This window comes from Poecilia latipinna, unplaced genomic scaffold (assembly GCF_001443285.1).
Source record: "Poecilia latipinna isolate Pla-1442-1.1 unplaced genomic scaffold, P_latipinna-1.0 Scaffold132, whole genome shotgun sequence".
Lineage (NCBI taxonomy): Eukaryota > Metazoa > Chordata > Actinopteri > Cyprinodontiformes > Poeciliidae > Poecilia > Poecilia latipinna.
This window is the reverse complement of record NW_015112748.1, coordinates 290238-312050: the sequence shown is the minus strand read 5'-3', so window position 1 is coordinate 312050 and position 21813 is coordinate 290238. Positions and strand designations below refer to the sequence as shown.

The following is a 21813-nucleotide window of genomic DNA, read 5'->3' as shown; positions in this document are numbered from 1 at the left end:
GATGGCTGCTCAGCCCTCACTTTTTGGCCCCCTCCATTCTGCTCCTCTCTGCTTTAACTCCCTGTTGGAGGAGCAAGAGTCAGCCCTTCATTTCATTTCATGGCCCACTTTAGTTAAAACAATATCTGGCTTTTATTACAGATGTCATTACTCAGGTGAACAGCGCCTCTGCAGCTGGACTCCTGATAAAAATGGCCTCCATCTTCATTAGCCAAGGTATTTGCTTTAGTGTGAGGTGGCTGGTTTTACAAAATCAGATCCATGTCTTGTAATTGCCCTCTGTGCACTCCCATTTATCCAGATAAGAGAGGGGTCACAGGGCAGCTATGGGAACCATAACTAGCTCCATAGTGCTCCAGGTGTTTTACTCTAGTTAAAAAATGCACACACACAAAAAAACTGTTTTACTAGAGTCGGTTTGTGGCTTCAGTTTAGTTCCCAGTTCTTTAGCATCATTCATTCTCAAACTTAAATTTCAGTTTATGTTTCTTTCAGTCGTCTTTCATTCCTCCTGTCTGTCTCTCTTTCTTTCTCTCTTTCTGCCTGTCTGTCCAACTCCCTTTCCAAAACTTGAACACAGCAATAGTCTTTTCCAGCATCCAATCAAATCACTTCATGAAGCAAAAATTCACCCTCAGTGAGCCAAGAGAAGCATGTTTGTTATTCATCGCTGCTGTATGCCGATGTCGCAGATTAAGTCTCTACCAGAAACACGTAAAGGTTGCGGACGGAGCATTTGCATGAGGGAAAGAAACAAAGATTAATTGCATACAATGGCCAACTCAAAGTCCCGGGTTGAATTGTTCTCCATTTGGTCTGACTAAATTTGATCTATCTGGCAAAGAAGAAGTTGAGGATTTAGCCTTGCAAAGCTGATGAAGGGAAACCCCCCAAATACTCATAGCTTTAGATACTGTACTGTGAAAACAGTTTCTACAAAGTATCAACTCAGAGAGTTTCCGATTATTTAAAAAAATAATAATAATAATCGGAACCAAAATGTCATTGTCTTCCTCAGTTGTGCATTATTTCCTGTTGGTCTGCCACCTAAAATCCCAACAGAAACATTGAAATGAGGGTTTGGTAAGTGACTAAACGTGAAAGGCTGAATGGTTTTGGATCCTTTCGCGAATCACTGGAATCGTCATTCTTTGTTTTCCACAGAGGCAACGAAAATGACTTCATGTTAATAGCGCTTTGATCCAAGGAAAATGGGAAAGATGCTCGTTTCCATTGGATGACATGCATCCCATTTTTTCCAGGTCTCCATGCACTGGGCGAAGCGGCGCTTCGACCGCACTGTTAGCTGGGCATCTCATCATTGATCTTTGCTGATGCACGCAGTTTCTGGGGCCTTCTTTTCTCCTATTTTTTTTTCTCTCATCTGCAAAGTTGCCGAGCAAGAGAGTTGGGCAACCCTCCCCATCCAGCTCTCCGTGTCTCGCAGGCAGGCTGCTCTGGTGGGAGAGGCCACCTGGAGCAAGTTTGGATGTGTTGTTTATGCTAAAGCTATTACTCTGTGTCTGGGCAGGCTGCCCTGAGAGCTGGAGCGCTCGCTCTGCTGCTACTGAATTATTCACCCAGGAGATCTGCCATCCTCTGTATACATGCTGTCACATGTAGCTGAATGATAAGCTGATTGTCCAGCAATGAGGGCTTTTGTTGTATTGTCCCTCTGAGTCTAAATTTATATCAAGCTGATGTTATGTCATAAGGGAATGTGTGAGTTCTTAAATCACAGAGTCTGACAAAGGTAGTCAAATATTTCCGCGCACAAAATAACTACTGTTCACTTCTTCCTGAAAGCGCTTCCACTTTCATTCAGTTCTAATCTTTTTATTGAGGCTGCTTAATTGTCAGAGAAATACAACCTACACTGGTTTTTCTCCAGCTCACAGATGTCTTTTGTTTGTTTTTTGATGCAGTTTATTGTTTCAGATCACCACACAAATGAAAAAAATTCAGGTTTTAATTGATTTTCTGAGTCTAACCAAATCAAGTAATTGCACCATAAATCTAATAACTGACGGTGGCAATACTTGGCAAAAACAACTTTCACTAAGTGTTGGGGAACTGTTAATTAGTATCTTACATTACAGTCGAGGAGCTTTGGGACACTTTACTTTGAAAAGTAGTTTCAATTTATCAGATGAGAGGATTTTTGAGCATCCAGACTATGACTAGGACACTTCGGTATGTTACTTCAGACTTGTTATGGCATCAAAAACAATGTAAGAGAAATTGACAGACAGAAAGATTAACATAAACAGAGAAAACAACTGAAAAGTAAGTAAACACTCAAACAGCAAATTTGCAAAGCTGCACAGAAATTTTCAATTATATAACCATTTTCACAGAATCCTTCAAGATTTTCTGCCAGAAAGCAGAATTCATAGATCCATCTGTTACAGCAAGAAATTAAGTTCCTGCAACATCAAAGTAGCTCCAGATCATCACACTACCACCACCGTGTTTGACTGTCAGTCTGATGTTGCTTTTCCCAAATGTTTGTTAGTTAGCAAATCAGATGTAACAGGACAGGCTTTTATGAGCGTTTACTGAGCTGTCAGAGAAAGTGACTGGTTGATTTCCTGTTTTCTGTAGCATAGAGTTGCACTGCTCTGTCCCTCCTTTACTTGTTGCTGTGCACTGCTTGTCAACTGGATGAAGTAAAAGCTACTATACTTTTACCTGTTAAAAAGAAAAGTAAGCTTGGCTATTTGTCAAATTTGCTGCTCATGAAAAACATGAGTCACAGTGTAGAAGCCTTTAGGTTCTTATAGTGAGAATGTCAGACTGAGTGTAAGGCTATGCACTGTGGTTGTTGTTCATCTTCGCTAATATTAACCATCATCAGCTTCTAGAAGAGCTAAAGCTAGGCAGCAACTGTGACTCCTCTTTCCTTTTGTTACAAGTCATGGGTCCTCAAGCATCTTTTCCCTCTGCAGTGAGTTTGTGAACTAAGTGCCCTCATCAGTAAGAGCATCCACAGGAATTCACCTCAGAACATGTGATCCTGGGTGTGTTTTCTTTTTTTTTCCCTCCACCAACACAGAGAGCGCTGTGATAACGCGCGGGTGAAGGTATGAGTGTGATTGGACGCAGTCTGAACCTGGGCTCGCACATCGCCGTCCTCTTCATCGCTGCGCCTGTGAGAGTGGCTGGGCAGAACAGCGGGGTCTTTCTTCACGAGGAGGATGGAATCACTGATGACAGTCTCATGACCTCTTTCTTCATTAACGCACATGTGCTCTGTCTGCTGCCTTATTCCCCCCACTGTGCTGCACACACACATACAAACACAAACATGTTGCCAGGTTAGGCAGGAAGGGAAACTACATATTGTTTTGGTAACTGGATACAAGAATATCAGCAACGGTTAATTATCACTTACATTAAAACACATTTTTTTACTTCTAACCATGATAACAAAAGACTACTGTGGTTGGCCAAAGACATTAGCAAACAGTAACTGCTTTTCCATTACAAATGTGCAATATTCTGCTAATGTCGAAAAAACACAGTTTTGGTGTTTCCATTAAATAAGAAATGAAATTAAAATAACTTGAGAATAAGCTGTTCACGCAATAAGTCACTTAAAATTATGGAAGCAACAGATGTAAATAGGTATATGAAATATATTCATAATTCAGTCATGGTGCTCGCGCTCATTACCTCATCCTAGCGCAAAAACATTTCATCAGAAAACTTTTTTTTTTTTTTTTTCCTAAATTGTAGTGCTTCTGCCAAGGTAATTTATTTTCAGAATTTCAATTTGCACAATTTCATGGTTAATGGCTCCCGAACCCACTAGGGACAAAGGTGTTAGAAAATGTATGTATGTATGTATGTATGGATGGATGGATGGATGGATGGATGGATGGATGGATGGATGGATGGATGGATGGATGGATGGATGGATAATCAAAACGCAGTTTGTGAATGTTTAGAACTTCCTTCCTGGATTGGGTGATCTTTTAAAACTCCTTAAATCAATTCTGCTGTTTCAGTCTGAAATGAGAAAACGTATTATGCACATTGTAACTGTTAGTAAAAAAACAAAATAAAACCCTTTTAACATGAAATGAATAGGTTATTAAAGGAACAAGAAGAAAATAGGGATAAAACATAAGAGGAAAAGAAATGTAGAAATGGCTTTGATCGAAATCAGTTGAGACACAATTGAGCCACTATAAAACAAATCTTGTTTTGTTTATGTTTCTTTTAAAAATGGCACGTCAAAACTTATTTCGAATGCTTATAAAAAGTATTCACCCCCTTAAGTGTTGTGCACTTTTTATTGATTTCTTCAGAAGATCAACATAATTTGTTTTTGACAAAACATGTACAAAAAAGTAATTTTAATGTCAAATTTAAAACTGATTTTCAGAAAATATGAAATTAAAAAAATATGAAACATAAAATAATTGACTCCATAATTACTCATCCCAGTTAAAGGGACTCCATCCAGTTACGAAAATAAAATAAAATTAAAAATAAATAAAATTACGAAAATAAATTATGGGAACACGCCAGTTTCAAAAACATTCACTTTTTTGTGCTTGGATGAGGTGTTTTTATTTTGTGGTTGTATTGAAATTAGTGGTTTTCACAAAATTGCAATGGAAACACTTTGGTTCACATCTCACAAGTCATGTGGTCAGTCACTGAATGTTACTACTGCCGGAAAAGACAAAGAAGACAACAGGAAGTAGTAGGAGAAGGATGACTGCATGTTTTTGAATCACTTATCACATTTGTGTGTGATTTTGATAGGGTTTCTTATTTAATGGAAACGCTGCAATTGCGCAATTGTGTTTTTTCGACATTAGCAGACAACACAAAAACATTGCGCACATTTATAATGGAATAACAGCTAGTGTGCATCACTTGGAGAAGTCATAGTAGGCCATAGTATGCAAAATATAGTGTTGCTTAAAGGTTTAGTTTGCATAATTTAGTGATATTACTAGAGATACGACAACAAATGAAAAATAAATTAATGGTAGGAGCTAACATGAATCACTACTGGTTGTTTTAGCTGACCTTAGCAATTTAGAACATCTCAAACATCTCATGTCAGATGACTAGAACAGTGGTTCCCAAACTTTTTCTCCTGGGCCCCCCCAGTGGTTTCCAAACATTTTCTGCGTTTACTGGGAGGGAATCGACTTTTTGGGGGGCAAAATGAATGTACGTAGCCGAACATAGACAACAAGCTACTTGTTAACAAGCTTAAGGTGATGTATTGACATTAGCTAGTCATCTTTTAGCTAACATTACCTGCATCCAACAGCTTTACTCAACAGTCTGTTAGTTTGGGGAGAAAACTGAAAAGTTCTTTGCGTTTTGCTGGTTTGCTGCCATGATTCTAACACACACCTGCGTAGCTCCGCACAGCAGCAGCAGGTCTCCTTCACTGCCGCACAGGCCTAAACCCAGCGCGAGTGTAGTGGCGCTCATGTTGTGTTTAAAGGCGGCTCGGAAAAACAGGTTATGACATGTTAACAACAGATTAAATAGTTTTAACTGCTTATAAAAATGACAGAGGACACAGATATGGGAAGTGTGGAAGCCCCTACTGTATCAAATTGACATAGGAATAACAGAGAGTTGGCCACTCTAAGGTAAAAGCCCAGCGCATACAGCGTTCATGTTTTTTTGTTGTTGTTTTTTTTCATTCAGACGGCTTCCCGCCCCCCCCCTGCAATGGCACGGCGTCCCCGCTAGGGGGCGCGCCCCACAGTTTGGGAACCTCTGGACTAGAACAATGTGTTTTTGGTTATTATCAATATGAAATTTCACAATAGACTACATTTAATGCTTTTCTGTTTAATGTTCAATAATTGAAGTCTAGAAACTTTGCTTGAGTCTGCCGATTGTATCAGTTCACCACACCAGTTAACCATGAGTCTATTGAGATCATTTTCAAACACCTAGAAAACACAGAAAACACATTAATGTATCATTTTCAAAGTTGCTTTACAACTGAACATCCAAAGGTATACTTCAGTTTTGACAGAACTGGAGAGCACCAACAAGTCTCTACTGATCAGATGGACTGATGTCTTGAGTAATCACAATTTTTTCCTAATCACAATGTTAAGTAAAAATGTCTTGGTATTTAGACAAACAATCATCTGGATTGTCCAAAATTTGAAAAAAACAAAGAAAGCATTGGAAATTTATTACGGCTTTTGTGAAAGGTGTACTAAACTGAGGTGTGGCCCCAAATTAATTTCTTCTTAGGGCCCCATACAACCTTTGGCCAGCCCTGTTTAGCAGGGGTAATTTTTTTGTTTTGTTTGTTTTGGCTTTTTTATACTAACAATTCAAAACTATTACCACCACTAGGCAGCAGAACTACACCTTGAAAAAAAATTGCTACAGTGTGTTTTATACACACAGGACGTATACTGAGAGTAAGGCAGGTAACAGTACACAGCCAGCCCCTCTGCTCTCCCACATTCAGCGTGTTTCTGGGGGAGACAGGGGAAGGTAATGCCGTAAAGCTTTTTTGTCGTAAACCAGGTGCGGAGAAGAAGGGGAGGTGAAGGCAGCGAGGGAGGTGGTGGTGGAGGAGGAGGGGGAGAGGGGTGAGAGAGGAGGTGACTCTCCGGCAGCATTTAGACACAACGAAAGGATCATGGCGGATGGCCCCAGGTGTAAGCGCAGAAAGCAGGCGAACCCGAGGAGGACCAACGGTGAGTAAAAACTACTTCCTACGAGGAGTTTTCCCTCTCCGGAGGCTCTTCTGTCGCCGGCTAATTTGGCCGAAAAGTTCAGCAGTGTGTGAGCGCTGTTTTTCTGACGCTGAAAGTGGTGGGAAGTAGCGGTGTGGTGTACCGTTATACCTGGGTCGCGACTCTCCCCTCCGCCTAGCGGTCCGCCGCACTGGGGACCGTTATACGCGCACCTCACAGCGCTGGGAGCGCAGCAGCTCTTTCTGCTCACTTTACTCTCATTTATTCAGCCGAATAAACATTTAGCACCAGAAACCGGGGAGCATTCATTGATTTTAACCGTGTTTTGTCGAGTTAGGAAGCCCACCGTAAAACTCGGACCTGTTTCTGTTGGGAAACGGGATAAAACGCTACCTGGTTGTTCCTCAATGGTTATCTTAAAACAGTTTGGGTGAAGAAACAACATTACATTTAGCCAGGTGTTTGTTTTGGAACGCTTTTGAAATTTGTTGTGCCGGAACAAATAGGAATACAACTGTTTAGTCCGCTCTTATTTAGTCCACTCCGAGCAGGTACAGGCTGTTGCTGAGCTACAAGGGGCGGACAAACTGCCTCGTTTCTGCCTTTCATTCGGCTGCTTTATATTAGTTCTATCGACGACACCACAGTTGCGTTTAAATAAAACAAAATTAAGAAGGAAAAAAAAAAACCTATTTCGTGTTAAAGCTGGTTTTGAGCTGTCATTGTTTCGAACTCATTTGCATTTTTGCTCACATTGTTTCGGAAAAGTGTTTTCATTCAGTGACTTTTATTTTATTGTTGAAATTATAAAGTATGGAGTGAAAGCTCAGCAGAAAACACGGACAGGGTGACCGGGGTTCCGGAGAGCGAGGGATATCTCACGCGCTGTTTGAGCGCAGCCCATATAAGGAGAGCGGATCCTCTCCTGTCGCGCGACGGGAATCCTGATTCTCGTAGGACTACGGACGCGAGCAAACCTATACACGCGCTCAGTTTTCCCTTTTCTTTTCTGTTCTCGCTACATTTCGCCGATTTATGTATTTGTGAAGCTCTACGTGACTACGCTTACCTAAAAGGTGCGATATTAGTAGCTTTTGGGGATTTTAAGTTATCTTTGTATAACACCAGTGTTAAATATTAAAATAAGTGCTATAAATGTAAAATTTTCATTGTTTGCTCTTTATTACCCGTGAATTTACTTTACGGAGGAAGTTGTTTTTATCGAAGGGGTTCACTATCTTTCTGTCCGGCATGCGTTGGCCTGTATCACCGGGTGTAACTCACAGGAACTGAGGTAACGCAGCTGTTTCGGTGTTGTTTCACTCACTGTGAGCCCATGTTGCTATAACAGTAATCCGTGGGTAGGGAAAAATGCGACCGCGTGGTGTTGTGTGTTGCGGGCTTGGCTGTCCTGGGAGTTTTCTGTGGACAGCAGCAGCAGAAGACTTAGCATTGTTTTTCTGCTCTGTTTTTACTCCTTTCTTGTCATATTTGACTATTTCTGTCTCTTTTAATGGGGGCTTTAAAACTATCTTTTGTTCATCTTACGGAGTCTTTTAAAACTTTTTATTAGATCTTCTTTATTGCCCCTCTTTCTTTAAGTTAACTGTGTTTTATTAAACCTTTCGGAATATTGACAGAGCTCTATTGATATGCAAAGTCCCCCTTTTTTGACCAAACAGATGCCTTTTTCTGTTGCTTTGCCCTTTTTTTTTGCTTCAAAGAGCTGTTAGGACTTTCCCCCTTCTCTGAGAGGCTGACAATCTGTCATGTAGATCAACTTCCCTGCATTTAAGTGAAGTATTCTGGTCCTTAATGTAATTTCATCTATTTTTAAGCGTCTTGCTTTGTTGTAAATATGCCACTAGTCCGGGTCCTTATAGGCAATGACTCAGCCAGGTTCCTGCCTGGTAAAAGGAGTGACACAAAGGGGCTGAGATCAAGGTGAGCTCCATTCCCGGACTGTAAACAGAGAGGTGTTAACAGCCCGCTGAACGACAGGTGTTTCCAGTCGCCTCCCCTTTTCTCGCCCAGCCGGACCTCTCCTCCCCTCCCAACCTCCATTGGGAGCAGCAACCATCCTCTGCAACGGTAATTTAATGCAGCGATTTGGGAATAGAGGAATGCACCCTGCATTAACATCCTTTGCAAAAATAAACAAGGCTGGAATGCTCTCTTTTAGAGAGTTCTCCACACTTTTATGCAGCCAGGTACAAGATTCTGGAAAAATGTGGAGTTTGACTTATTATAATGTACTTTCCCAAACTGGAGAAGAAAAAAGAAAATTGAACTTTTAAAATATTTTGATTCTCATCCCATTTTATAAGCAGTGCATCCATCCATACATCCTAACTTCAATCCTTCTAATTATCTATCCCTCTTCCTTACTTTCTGTGGTTTTTATTTTGAAATCTGACTACTTTAGAAATGCGTGCCATACCTTCTAGAGCTCCGCCAATAAATTGGCCCCGATTTAGCTTATTTTGGGTTATCTCATGTAAGAAACCAATCTTATCCACCTGTCTTATCTACCTCTGCAAAGGTCTGACAATCAACCACTGTCCCCTTTTGCTCTTCTATAAGAGAGACAGACCCGCCCACCAGGTCTCGTCTGTCTTTATCCAGACAAGGTTAACAATAGTCGCCAAACAGTTGCCAACTTAGCAACTTTTCACACAAAAAAATTGCCTAAAGGAACAGACAGGTCAGGCTTTTCATAAATTGGTGATTGGGCAGAAAACTACAGTGCACCCCTAAAAACATTCCTAATGTAGTTCTCGATTTATGCTTCACAAATTGTCTGAGAGACTAATGAGAACTCTTGGAATTTGAGTCTGGAAAACTATTAAATGTTGTGGAAAGCATACAAATGGATCTTCCTAAATGAAACTCGAAATATTGCTTAATTACAAATCTACTTTTCACTTAACAAGCGTCTGTTCTAGGAAACTTTTCACCTTCATGTAGTTCTTGTATTTGACGAGTTACAGAATTTTGCCTAGAAGAATGTAGGAAGATGTTTATCTCATCTCTTCCTGACATCTACACACACAGTGAAAACCTACTGGCACTTAAAAAAGAAAACTTATGTAACTGTGTGGAGCATGGTTACCAGTGGTGAAACTCAACTCCACCTAAGTCTCAGCTTGATCTCAGCTTTAGGGAGGACGGTGAGAGACAGTGGTGTATCCTTGGTGAGGGGGAACCGTTAGGACTATGGAGGAGGTTGCCCACTCCTGCCTTCTAAAAGACATCTGTTTACATTTAAGGGGTCCACCCCCGTCATGTGAGGAGTTTGGCAGAGGAGGAAATTTTTCATTTATCTCTCAGCTTTTCAGCGACTTCCTCAGTGAGCTGCATCTGCAAGTGCCAAGTAAGAAGAAAATCCCCCACAGTGCCTCAGCGCTTGCTCCGTCTCTCTCTTTCGCTCCCCTCCTTCCAGAGCAAGGGCTTTATTTTGGAGAATAGAGAGGGGCAGTGGGCAGGGAGGGAAGGTTAAGACACAGTAGCTAAGGGGGGCAGGTGGGAGGTGGCTGATTGCCCCCTGACCTGGGCACCCATGCGTTCTTAGAGTATGACTTCACTTTCCCCCCTCTGTGCCATTGTGTGGCTTCCAGCATGTCCAATTGTGTTTGTGTTTAAGTCTGTTCAATGACGGGGGGATTCTGCACTCCCTTCCTTTCCACTCTGACCCCTCCTCTTTTAAAGTGGGAGCTCCCTGTGCCCTGCAGAAGAACAGGGGCTGGGGGAGGCAGGAAGGGAGGGGGGGGTACAACAGGTGACAAGTGGGGAAGCGTCTGCTTTGGCAGATGCGACGTATGATATGCAACTCATTTCATCTCGCGGTCAAAGCCATCCACTCTTATGTGTTGCCTCTAAGTTGTTTCTCATCAATCCGTGAAGATGGGAAAAGGTTTCCTGGTCAAACCGGGTGATGGACGAGCAGACTGGCATCTCTGCGGAGGCAGCTTAATGATTAGCTAACCCATGGAGGAGGAGAGCATTAGCCTATAAAAAGGTGCTCTCCCTTCATAAAGAGGGAGGTTTAAACCCCGAGTCAGTTTCAGTAACCCCCTTAACTGCGCTCGGATGTGCTTTATTGGGGTTTGTGTGGCTGAATGGCTAAATGAACCATTGTGAGTTAGGGGGCTTTCGTAAAGGGGGGAGCCTGAGGAGAAAGAGCCTAGTTACCTTTGCAGTTCGCCTGCTCTACCTCATACACTTTGAGCGGCAGAAGAAAAGGACCATTCAGCAGGCCCGGCATGGGGAGGGAGAGCCCTTTTCACACTCAGCTTGTGGGAAACTTCTCCACCACACTGTGTACGCCATTTGCATATGACCCATTCTTTCTGCAAAGGTCCCTGTGAGGGTGGAATCCGTGGAACGTTTGCAGAATTTTTTAAATCCTTCTCTCACGCAGTCTCCAAGCCTCTTGAGGACTTACATTGCAGGGCTCAATGTGACTGTGGCTTCCACCTGAATATCAACACAGTCCCATCCAGGGCTCTTAATCTGTCCTGTTTACATGGTCATGCAAAAGCATTCACACCATTTGAACATCTTCACAAGCAACAGCAGTTTTGCAAGACTGACAGTTTTTCCCAGTCATTTTTCCTAAAAACTCATTCAGATGGAAACATCTGAACATGTGTTTTCAAGACTGGCCAAATCAATATTCTGAATTCGATTTAAGGTGTATTCACACCAACCCCGTTTAGTTCACTTTAATCAAACTTTAGTTCATTTGTCTAGAATGTCCGGTTCGTTTGGGAGAGGTGTGAATGTATCTTTGAACTATGAGGTGGACCAAAAAAGCAAACTCTGGTCCGCTTTAAAACATATATCTTTGCTTGATCGAAGTTAACTGAAATGCACATGTGAATGCCAAGCAGACCAAAGACCACCCCAAAAGCAGGAAATGAACTACAGAGCAAGGCATTCTGGGTAAATACAACCAAAACAAAGACCCCTGTCTAGCGCGAGTGGGAGAAATGGCACGTAGCCAAAGACAAAAGAGGAATCCTACAACTGCTAAAATTTGACACCACTCCAATTTTGCTTACATTTGATAAAGAAGGGTTAGGATAACTCTTCTTTATGAAAGGGTTTTGCTAAACAAAAACTTCTTGAAAACTTTTGAACTTCTTCAAAAGTTTTTGTTTAGCATTAACAAAGCTAATATTTATGATTAGTGCTTGTACATGTGAGACTCCCTATGCTTCCTCAGCTCTCTCAACAGTCCATATACCTAACCGTTGCCCCCCAATCCTCCTCCCCTTTTTACACTCACCCAGTCACCCCATAATAGCCATGTAAATAGCCCACCCCCCTTCACAGTGCAAAAGATCATCTTGGTGGCGTAGAAATTGGAGCTGCCTGCCTGGCGTGACACAACATCTACATCGAAAAAATGCTTTTGGTGGCCCAGAAAGACGTGCTGACCCCTAAACACAGATCCTTGCTCAGTTAGCTGTGTAATCTAAACCAAATGAGCAGAAAGGACTCCTTACTGAGGAGACAAGAGAGACGACATCTTTTTATTCTCGTATGTTTTCCCTAAACCAATATTAGTCACCACCTCCCTCCCTCAGTTCTTCCCTGACAGATACTCTCAGTAGCATGTGTACTTGAGGGAGAGATTACGTTCAAATTGCCATCCGTGTGGAGATAAATACTGTGTGCGCAGTGTGTTGATGTGTGTTTTAATCATCTGTTTGGTGGCCCCTCCGGGTCTGTCTGCACACCCCTCCTTGTCCCCACGTCGTGACCACCCCCTCCATCTCCACCCTCCTTGGGGTCCTCAGTGGAGCGGTTAATGAAAAAGACCGGACCGACACAATAGGCAGAAGGCGGGCACGGTGAGGAGCTTTTCCCATCACAACCCTCTGCTGTAGCTCCAGCTCAGACCATCTGATTGCTTTAGTCTTACCTCCACTACATGCTGGATGTCTCATGCCTTTTAGATGGGCTTGACCTTACGGTGGTCTCACAGCGTGTTTGACTACGTCGATGAAACGAGATGACAGGAGATGAAGACTAATCCACTGTCATGCCTGGCGCTTTGAAAACAGCCTAGCCTGGCGTTTTGCCAGCCCTTTATGATGACCATATTGATTTTCCTCTCCATAGCACACAGAACTGATAATGGCCCTCCTGAGGGGCTACACATTCATAATCACATCCCGATCCCAGTTGCACAACATTGCCGTGACGTCCCAGGGCCGCAGTGACTAACAGATTCACTACTCCGTCCTGGAAACTTATTGAACAAGCCAGGCCTAATGATAGCTGCTGCAAGAGAAAAAAGGAAACCCTTAGTCACCGTGTTTGGTAGACAGAGGGAACGCCGACTGCGACGCTGAATGTCAACATGGATAAACATCCACACAGGATTAATGAGAGAAGAATGGACAGGCTGAACCAAGAGGGAGGGGAGCATGCAGCATCCACTTTGCCCCATTTAACCCATGAGTGATTTGTTGAGGTCCCCCATGCATGGAACTACACAAAAGTAGAGGGAGAATGATGGAGGCACCCCAGAAAAAATACTATAGTTAGGCCTAGAATTATACAACTCATTAAATCAGCAAGATATTAATACTTTTGGATTAATGTGATGATGTTTAGATAGTAGAGGTGCTCTGACAAATCTGTGGGCTAATAAATCAGCTCGATTTCCCTAATATTCGGTGATCGGTGATCGGCCACATGAGAAATCGATCTTGTCTACCTCCACAAAGGTCTGAAAATCACCCACTGTCCCCTTTTGCTCTGCTGTGAACACTACAAAAACACAAAATCTAGTTTCTACTTTAAATACCTTAGGACACTTGAAAGAAGAGAAAACTAATTTACAAGTAACTTTTCTGCAAATAAAAGCTTGTTTTAAGTAAATAATTCCTTAATATTTTTGTAATAATATTAATAATTAATATATTATTAATATATTATATTAATAATATATTAATAATATTCCTTAATATTGATTTTTAAAAAGTACTAGTTCCACTAGGAGTATTTTCACTTATGGGAAAATATTTTGTTATAAGTGAAATAATTTACCAATAAAATCAATATTAAAGGAATTATTTTCTTAAAACAAACTCCTATCTTGCTGGAAAGTTACTTTTAAGTTAGTCTTCTGTTATTTCAAGTGTACTTTTTTTTAACTAGACCAGGTCAGGCTTTTTAAAGATCAGTGATCAGACAGAAAACTGCAATTGGTGCACTCTTGGAAGTATGGTTTTAGAAATTACTTAGACACGGTTGGCAGTACTGGTTACAGAATAAGAGTACCCCACAGCATGACGCTGCTACTGCCATGTTTCCATCTTAGTTCAAATTGAGTTCAGAGTTAGCATGAGCTACTGTCACCTGAACTGGATGTCCATGTCTTAGTTGGTTTGCAGTTGTGTCATACTCTTTTTTTTGGGGGCGGGGGGGAGGGGATGTATTTTCAGAATAAGACTTATTGGTTGTTGCATACCTTTTGTCACAGTTATACCTTTTAGATTTTGATGTGCTGTCTCCATATGTAGGTCTTACGTCATAAACCTCTGTGGGAAGATGCTGTGTATCAATGCAGGTGTTTGTTCACAGGGACACTGTGGAAACTGGTGTTGAGCCAGCAACCTTCAACTCCTCTTAGCACACCTGTCCTGGCTTAGCTCACCCCTACCAACATTCAGGTGTTTCCAGGCAAAACACACCAACACCTTCTTTACCTCCTCTTTCTCAAAACGTTTGCTAACATGTCGTTGAAGCACGGCCATCCTGTCCGGAGTCAGACAAGATCCTTAACAATGTTGCCTGGCGACATTACGCAACACTCATCGTCGGTGGTGCAACCAGTAAACACATGCATTTGTCCCAGTATGAATTCCCACTATGCCGCTGCGTCTCCACCTCCGGAGTCCCGTAATTTCTCTCCCCGGCAGCTGCCTGGGCCCGGGCTCTCCGGCTGCAGCAGGTGCTGAAGGCATGCAGCAACTCAGCTATACAGCACTCATAAATAACACCTGACAAAAAATATGAGGGAGCCAGCACTGCAGCCAGAGCGAGGAGAGACGGGCAACGATTGAAAGTTTCCCCCAGCTGCAGATCTGGGTGGGGTAGATGTTCAGAACGGTAAAACACTAAAAAATGTGAATGCTGTCCTTCTGAGGTTCCCGCTATCCTCAAGGCTAACTTATCCATAAAACGTCTATGCAAATTTTTTTACTAAGTGGATCTCTACGAAACCCAAGGCCAGCTCTAAGTGACTGGTTAAGTGGGGATTTATATTTGAAGGAAGGAGTGTTATCTTTTCTGTAATTAAGATGTAAGAGCTTGGAACAATGTTAATTGTGCTCTAAAAGCAGTTGAAGAGGTCAGAGAAGAATTTCTATGCACACCTTTACAATCCTCATCAGTAATAAAGCAGCACTCAGAATAAATGAAGCCATAAATCTTCCTCTGATCAAGGCCCGTTAATGAACAAAGCTCAAAATGAAACCGGCACTCTGTATCTGTCATTTTCTGCTCCTCAAATCCACACACATACACATACACACACACACACACGCGCGCAGACATCCTGCCTCATCAGAAGCTATCGATCAGCCTCTCGGGGCGAAGGTTAGTTTGTCATTTTCTCTTACCTCACCATGAACAAAACCAGGAAGCGCGTGAGAGATTACGGCCCAGGATGCAACCTGAAAGCCCTTTATCTCTGTGAAAACAAGAGGCTTCCTGCAGACCTGCTCCCATCCAGGGCACCCCCACTCCAATCCCCTCACCGACCCCTTCCTTCACCCTGCCGGCCCCCCGGCACCTGTGGCAGCCTATTTAGGGATCCTCATCATGGATCAGGGGCTGTGGAACCCACAAACCGAGGGGGGCACAAAACATGAAAACCTTGAAAAAAGAACTTGCCCTTTTAGATGTAGGCTGCCTCCGCACTTATGGTAACAAGTCAAAATGAAAACAAAATTGTTGGTTTAACTTGAGTTTAATTTGAAACAGAAACACACCTATTATTCCCAGTGTTTATAAAGTAATCTTCCATTGTTAACCTGTCTGTCACTAGAGGACCCAAATTTGGGTCCTCTAGTGACTTTTAGACTTTTAGTCTAGTGACTTTTAGATGTGCCTCTGCTGCACCACACCTGAAAAGAATAATTAGGTCATTAGCAAGGCTCAGGAGAACCGATCTACACAGGGAGGAGGTAATTAAGCCATTTCATTCCACTGTTTTTTACCTGTGGCACATCTAAACACTGCAGGACAGCGGCCCTTGAGGACTGGAGTTTGACACCCCTGTATTGTGAATGACAACCTGAGACCAACAGGTTAATTATAATAATTCTATTTTATTGACAAGCTTCGAATCAAGAGCCACTTGGTCTAATCTTTCTGCGTTCCATGAACGGCACTTAACTGATTGCTATCTGCTACAATAGACAACTACACTCTTTGTTATGGATAATATTGCTAGGAATCCATAATATGAAAATTTGGTCCTTTATCAATATTCAATAATACAATTGCTGTTATAGTTGATAATCGATATTTACTGGAAATATATTTATCATATATTTTAATACCTTTTTGACACCTTGAAAAAACACCACTTCACTGACTTGACCTGATTCTCTGCTTCAGTTAAACTACCCACAATCCTATGCTGCATCACTATCACCATCATATGACCAAATAAATACCACATGATCACTCCACCTCCGAAACAAACAGCCACAAGATGGATTACATCAGTTATTAATATCAACCTAGCTTATTTATTGAACTGATAACCATGTTAAAATGACTGATATCAGCCGATACCTATGTTTATGCCTATGTGTTGTGTATCTCTGATTATTATGGAATGATGAAAACTGAGTTCTTTTTCTCGTCAAGAGATAGCTTAGATTCATTCAGACCCAGAAAAGATGAGCTAAATGAGCTAAACGGAGAAAAACAAAGTTGTTGGGTTTCACCTTTTGGACTTTTCAACAACTCTATTGGAACCAACTGGAATTGGATATGTTGGTATCCTGTAATTTTCAGCGTTAGAGTTTTATGTTTTAAGGAATACATACATGAATCATTGCAGTAATGCTAGCTGCTAGCATTACTACACACATGCTAATCTCTTATTTAAGATGCTAAAGCTAGTTTAAAATTAGAAAACTCTTACTGATTGTCACCTCTTGCACAGAAGTGTGGTATCACCTTTGCGTCCAAAGCAGCTTTAACACAATTCCAATTTTTCGCTGAAATTCTTCTTTTTTATTTTGCATGGGCATTCTGTACTACTAATTAAATGTATGAACTTCATACAGCAGTGCTCTTTTGTACAGAAATAATTAATAATGGACGCTGCCGTCTATGGATCGATTTTGAAATTGTTGAGCAATGGCAGCCAACAATGTCATCACAAGATCATAACAAGACAAAGAAAGCTAAGAAAAAAGAAAGCACAACTAAAAACGGCATTTTCTAGAGCATTGACTGCAACTTCTGTAGAGGAGCTGTTTGGATGTTTAGTCAGGTGATGTAAAAGTCAGATAAGTTTGAGGTGAAAAGATCAGAATTGGGCTGTTCAGACCACTACAAACGAGTCAGATATAGGTCACATACTGACAAAAGAAAAAAATTTCAGTTATGGGTTATACTTGCCTGCTAAGTAGACCTAGTATAATAGTAATAATTAGTGGTTGCTCATGACAACAAGACTAGAAATATCTATTTTGAATTCCATCTTTTTGTTGTATACCTTCAACAGAAATCATCAATTCATCCAGATCATCACAGGTTGACATTGTTTTGGACTTTGGGAAGATGTCAAGAGTACTCAGTGAGAACCCACATATGCTCTGGGAGAATATGCAAACTCCATGCTAACAGATAATACCTTACTCTATGCTCTGCACAAAGTGAAAAAAAAGCTTTACTAAAAACAATAACTGTTTAAAATTGTGGTATAAGACGATAGCGATAACCGGCTCAGACACAATATTGTTGAACAAAGTTTCTCCACTTTTACAGGGTCACTGTAAAGGACAACTGATAAGCACTATTTAATAATTTTCCATGACTGATGATGTCTGAAGCAGATCACTTCAGTTTCAGTAGGTGTTGTAAACTACTTTACATTACCATCATGACCCATAAACCTTGTTAGCTAGTTTTTTTTGTTAGCGTCTGGAAACACTTTCCTTCTCCTTTAAGTTTCTGCCCCAGCTGGCAGGGGTGGTTTGTCTCGACAGTAGTCTGCCTTGAATTTCAATAACCCCCCAGCCCCTATCACCCCAATCACCCCCATCCTCCCCTCCTGCTCTTATTATGCCATAGCTGCTAACTGGCTCCTATTCACTGCAGTGTCCTGACTTCCCATAGGGACCTAGATAAACAAGGGCCATTCAGTCCTCTCCTGCCCGCCTCGGCCTCTTCTTGTTTTGCTGCCAGCCTTCAACCTCGCCTCCCCCCGCCCCACTCTCCCCTGTCGCAGGCGGGCTCTGTGCCATCACTGACTCTGTCTCACACCGGATGCAATCCAAGGGATTAACCCGGGACCGGTGAGGTGTCTGTGACCAGGACGGCCTCCGTGTGTTTGTGTTAGAAGGTAGAGAGAGTGAGGGAGGGGGGGCGGTTATCTGTGGGTGTGGTGGGATGATGCAGGCCTGGCCGACTTCCTGTTGTTACAGTCCATCAGGGGAGCTCAAGGGGGTGGGGGCTGAGGGGGGAGATGCTCCCATGAGATTACCCCGTGAGAGTCACATGGTTAGAGACTTTGTTTTTCTCTATTTATTTACTTTTTTATCCAGCGGTGACTTGGTTTGTCAAATGTAATTCGCTGAGAAAGTTGCTAATCTTTACCTTAACTCTGACACGAATGTGAACTTTCTGTCATTATTTATTTATTTTTTCTTTGGGGATGAGTTTCCTTTCCTCTGTTCTGATCCAGAGATCTCCAAGGAAAACCTCCGGTCTCCCTGGGGGCCCCCTATCATTCTCCCTCTATCTCTCCTAACCAGATGTTTAAAAGCTACTTGTTTGTTTACCCCATGGAAGCCATTTTTATTGATGCAACCATAAAACTCTGCCTGCTACGCCACATGTCTCTCTAATACAGCACAGAATAATACAAATTGAAGTTACATTCAAGTACAATGAAGAGGAACACTGCAAAAACACTATATTTTACCAAGTATTTCTTTAGTGGGTTGGTGATATGAACTATAAGTTTTATGATATTTTGTGGTACTTTTGTGGTAACAATAAACGAGACAATAAGAACTATTTTTATCTACTTTCCTAGGTAACTGCATGGCACAGCAATCATAGCCCCACAAGCACAAATACTTTTTTTGAGAAGGTGTGATTTGTATCACCTATTAGCACCCAGCAACTGTATTTAGTCATATTTTCAAATTGATTGATATCTATTGATGCTCTCATTGAACAAACGACGGAGAAAACAGCAAAATAACAACACCAACAATACGGACAGTTTTGGGCAGTTTCAAGCATTTTTAATTGGAATTTTTAACGTTAAACCACAATAAATTAAAAAACAAAACAATAAATGCCAATCCCTAAGTGCAAAAATCGAAGTAAAAATAAGACAAAATTAATGTATAAGTAGCTTATCAGCAAGATATATGAGCTTGTTTCAAGTCAATAATTCCTTAATATTGATGAAACAGTGCTAGTTCCTATCTCCAGCTAACGTTCCGGGCAAGAAGCAGGGTACACCCTGCACCCCTCCCGACCCCAGTAGGGACAAGGATGTTAGAAAATGGTTGGATGGATGGACTGTGCCAGTTCCACTGGCAGGAAATATCACTTATAACCTGGGAAAAATGTCTTAAGCACATAAAAACATAACTTCAAATTAAATTAAAACCTGTAAAATAACTTACCAGTGGAACTAGTATTTTTTAATCGATATTAAGGAGTGATTTATTTAAAACAAATGTCTAAATCCTGCTGAAAAGTTGCTTGTAAATTACATAGTTTGGTCTTATTTAAAGTGTATTAAGGTATTTACACCACAGACTGGACACAAAAAACTTGGCAGGATCTTGTATTTGTGCAGTGAGGTTGCCTCCGTGGTAACGTCTAACCAACCTCCATCGTTCTGTCCCACTCGGGCAGCTAATGTCCTTCTAAGCGAGCAGCCCCCTGACAGTAAGGTGGAATCAGGATGGTGGCAGTGACATAGCGTCTAGACGGACATCTCCGTACGTGAGTCTAGTGCCAAGGAATCTCAAGCAGAGCCAGAGAAGACGCAAAGAGACTCTCAGGTTTATCAAGAAGTAACAAGTTGATGGGTCTTATTTGAGGAAAGCTGCTTGGCTGAGAGGACTAATAACTGTATTGTCCCATGACAGATAACGTAGATGTAAAGCTGTTTATTGTTGATGATTGAGGCATGCACCGTCCTTAGGGAGCTTATCCCTCAGGCAGGGCCGACTGCATTTTATTAAAGCCAGCGTTCAAACAGATGAGACCTGTGATCAACAAGCAGATTAACCGATTAATAAAACATACATCACAACATATAGGAAGGCCCCTCAGTGGTTGTTTGCTATTAATATACAAATATGGAGGATTAGTGTCTGCGTGGCCGTGGAGAGGGGATTAGGGTCCTGGTCCAGACAGATTGGATTTAATGTGAGTGTAAGACTAAACGATGGCAGCGCCACAAAGCCCTCATGTATGTACAGGCTGATCTCTGCTCTCTGGCTCTGATGCAGTCGCATCCTGTTTGTGTTTGTGGATCAGTTACATCCAGCAACGGCGCACTGGTTAGAGGTCAGCTGTGGCACAAAATCCTGCTTTTTGTTGCATGTTAATTAGGGAGGAGATAATAACCTTCAGAAAATCATCTCAGTGTTTACAGAAAGGAAAGGTGATTATTACAGTCACTGACTCTTTTAAACAAGCAATATTAAGTAAAATAAATTTATTTGAGCTTTACATCATATTATGCTATTCCCTCATCATAAACATACCTTGATTGTGGCTTTGATTTTGTTTGAGAAATCCTGTTATCTCCCATAACAGCCATTCAGACGTCTTCGAGATGCAACTCCTCCTTGGAGCTCCTTCAGACTAGACAGCAGCAATTAGTAAAACATCTGGTGGAACTGCTAAGTTCATTATGTAGGAGTTACTTGTCAGGGCAACATTGGTAAAAATGTTGTTAAAAGGGTTAATAGAGGAGCGATGTTTGATGACTTCCTGAGGGCGGAGCTTCAGAAAGAGCAGAAGTTTTTAAAGAGACAGAGGCTCAATTTCAAAGTATTAAATTACAAAGTAAAATTTTCTTTGTAATTACTGAAGGTAACAGAGTTACCTGATTGTACTCTAAAATGGCGTTATGACCCTGGAAAATACATAAAACCGTCTCTTAAAGAAGCAGATAGTCATTGTTATATCGCAGGCTTTTAATTAGACTGCAAAATTTTATATCAGCCTTTGTATAGTCTCGTTCTTATATTTGTGTTTTCATGGGGTTCTTTGTGATTTTCATGCCTGTAATAGATTCTTTAGAAGTAAATTTGATGTACTATGATGTTATCTATGACTAACTGTAACTCTGAGTTTGAAACTTAAAAGTATAGACTGTAGAGTAACTATTAAATAATTGTATGGTTGGCTTGATGTGTTTCTTTTGTGAAATACACCATGCTGCTCACTACAGGGTATCAGCAGAAGTTTGACAAGCTGAAATTAGCTGGCTAATTAGTCACGCTACCAGCTGAGGTAGCCAGACTGCAGTCAGACACTTTACAAACATCCTAAAGTGACCCTAAAGTTCTGATGAGTTTGTCTTGAAAGATTTTGATGCCTTGTAAATGAGGGAATAGTGTTGTGTTTTCAGACAGCTCTATGTTTGACATAGTGGGAAAAAAAGAGTAAAAAGCAGCACTTTGTCTGGCATTTTATTAAAGGACTTTAAATTGTAGGACTAGTATGAAGAAAAACTTTAGCAGTATCTATATTGAACCGTTTCAAATCTTTTGGTAAAGTTTGAGCCCTCTTCCTCATCAATTTGTCCCATACCCTGGATGCTTCAAAATGTCGCTTTCAAACAAGTTAAAATGAATGGAATGAATAG

General features: G+C 41.4%; 1 protein-coding gene across 1 annotated transcript in view; it reads left to right on the top strand.

Moving 5' to 3' along the window:
• Positions 1-6433: 6433 nt before the first annotated feature.
• Positions 6434-21813, top strand: part of zeb1b (zinc finger E-box binding homeobox 1b) — a 59518-nt gene continuing 44138 nt past the window's right edge. The window contains exon 1 of the mRNA XM_015028651.1: positions 6434-6704. Coding sequence (XP_014884137.1) covers positions 6647-6704 — 58 coding nt within the window. The 5' untranslated portion in view covers positions 6434-6646. The remainder of the gene's footprint in view (positions 6705-21813) is intronic.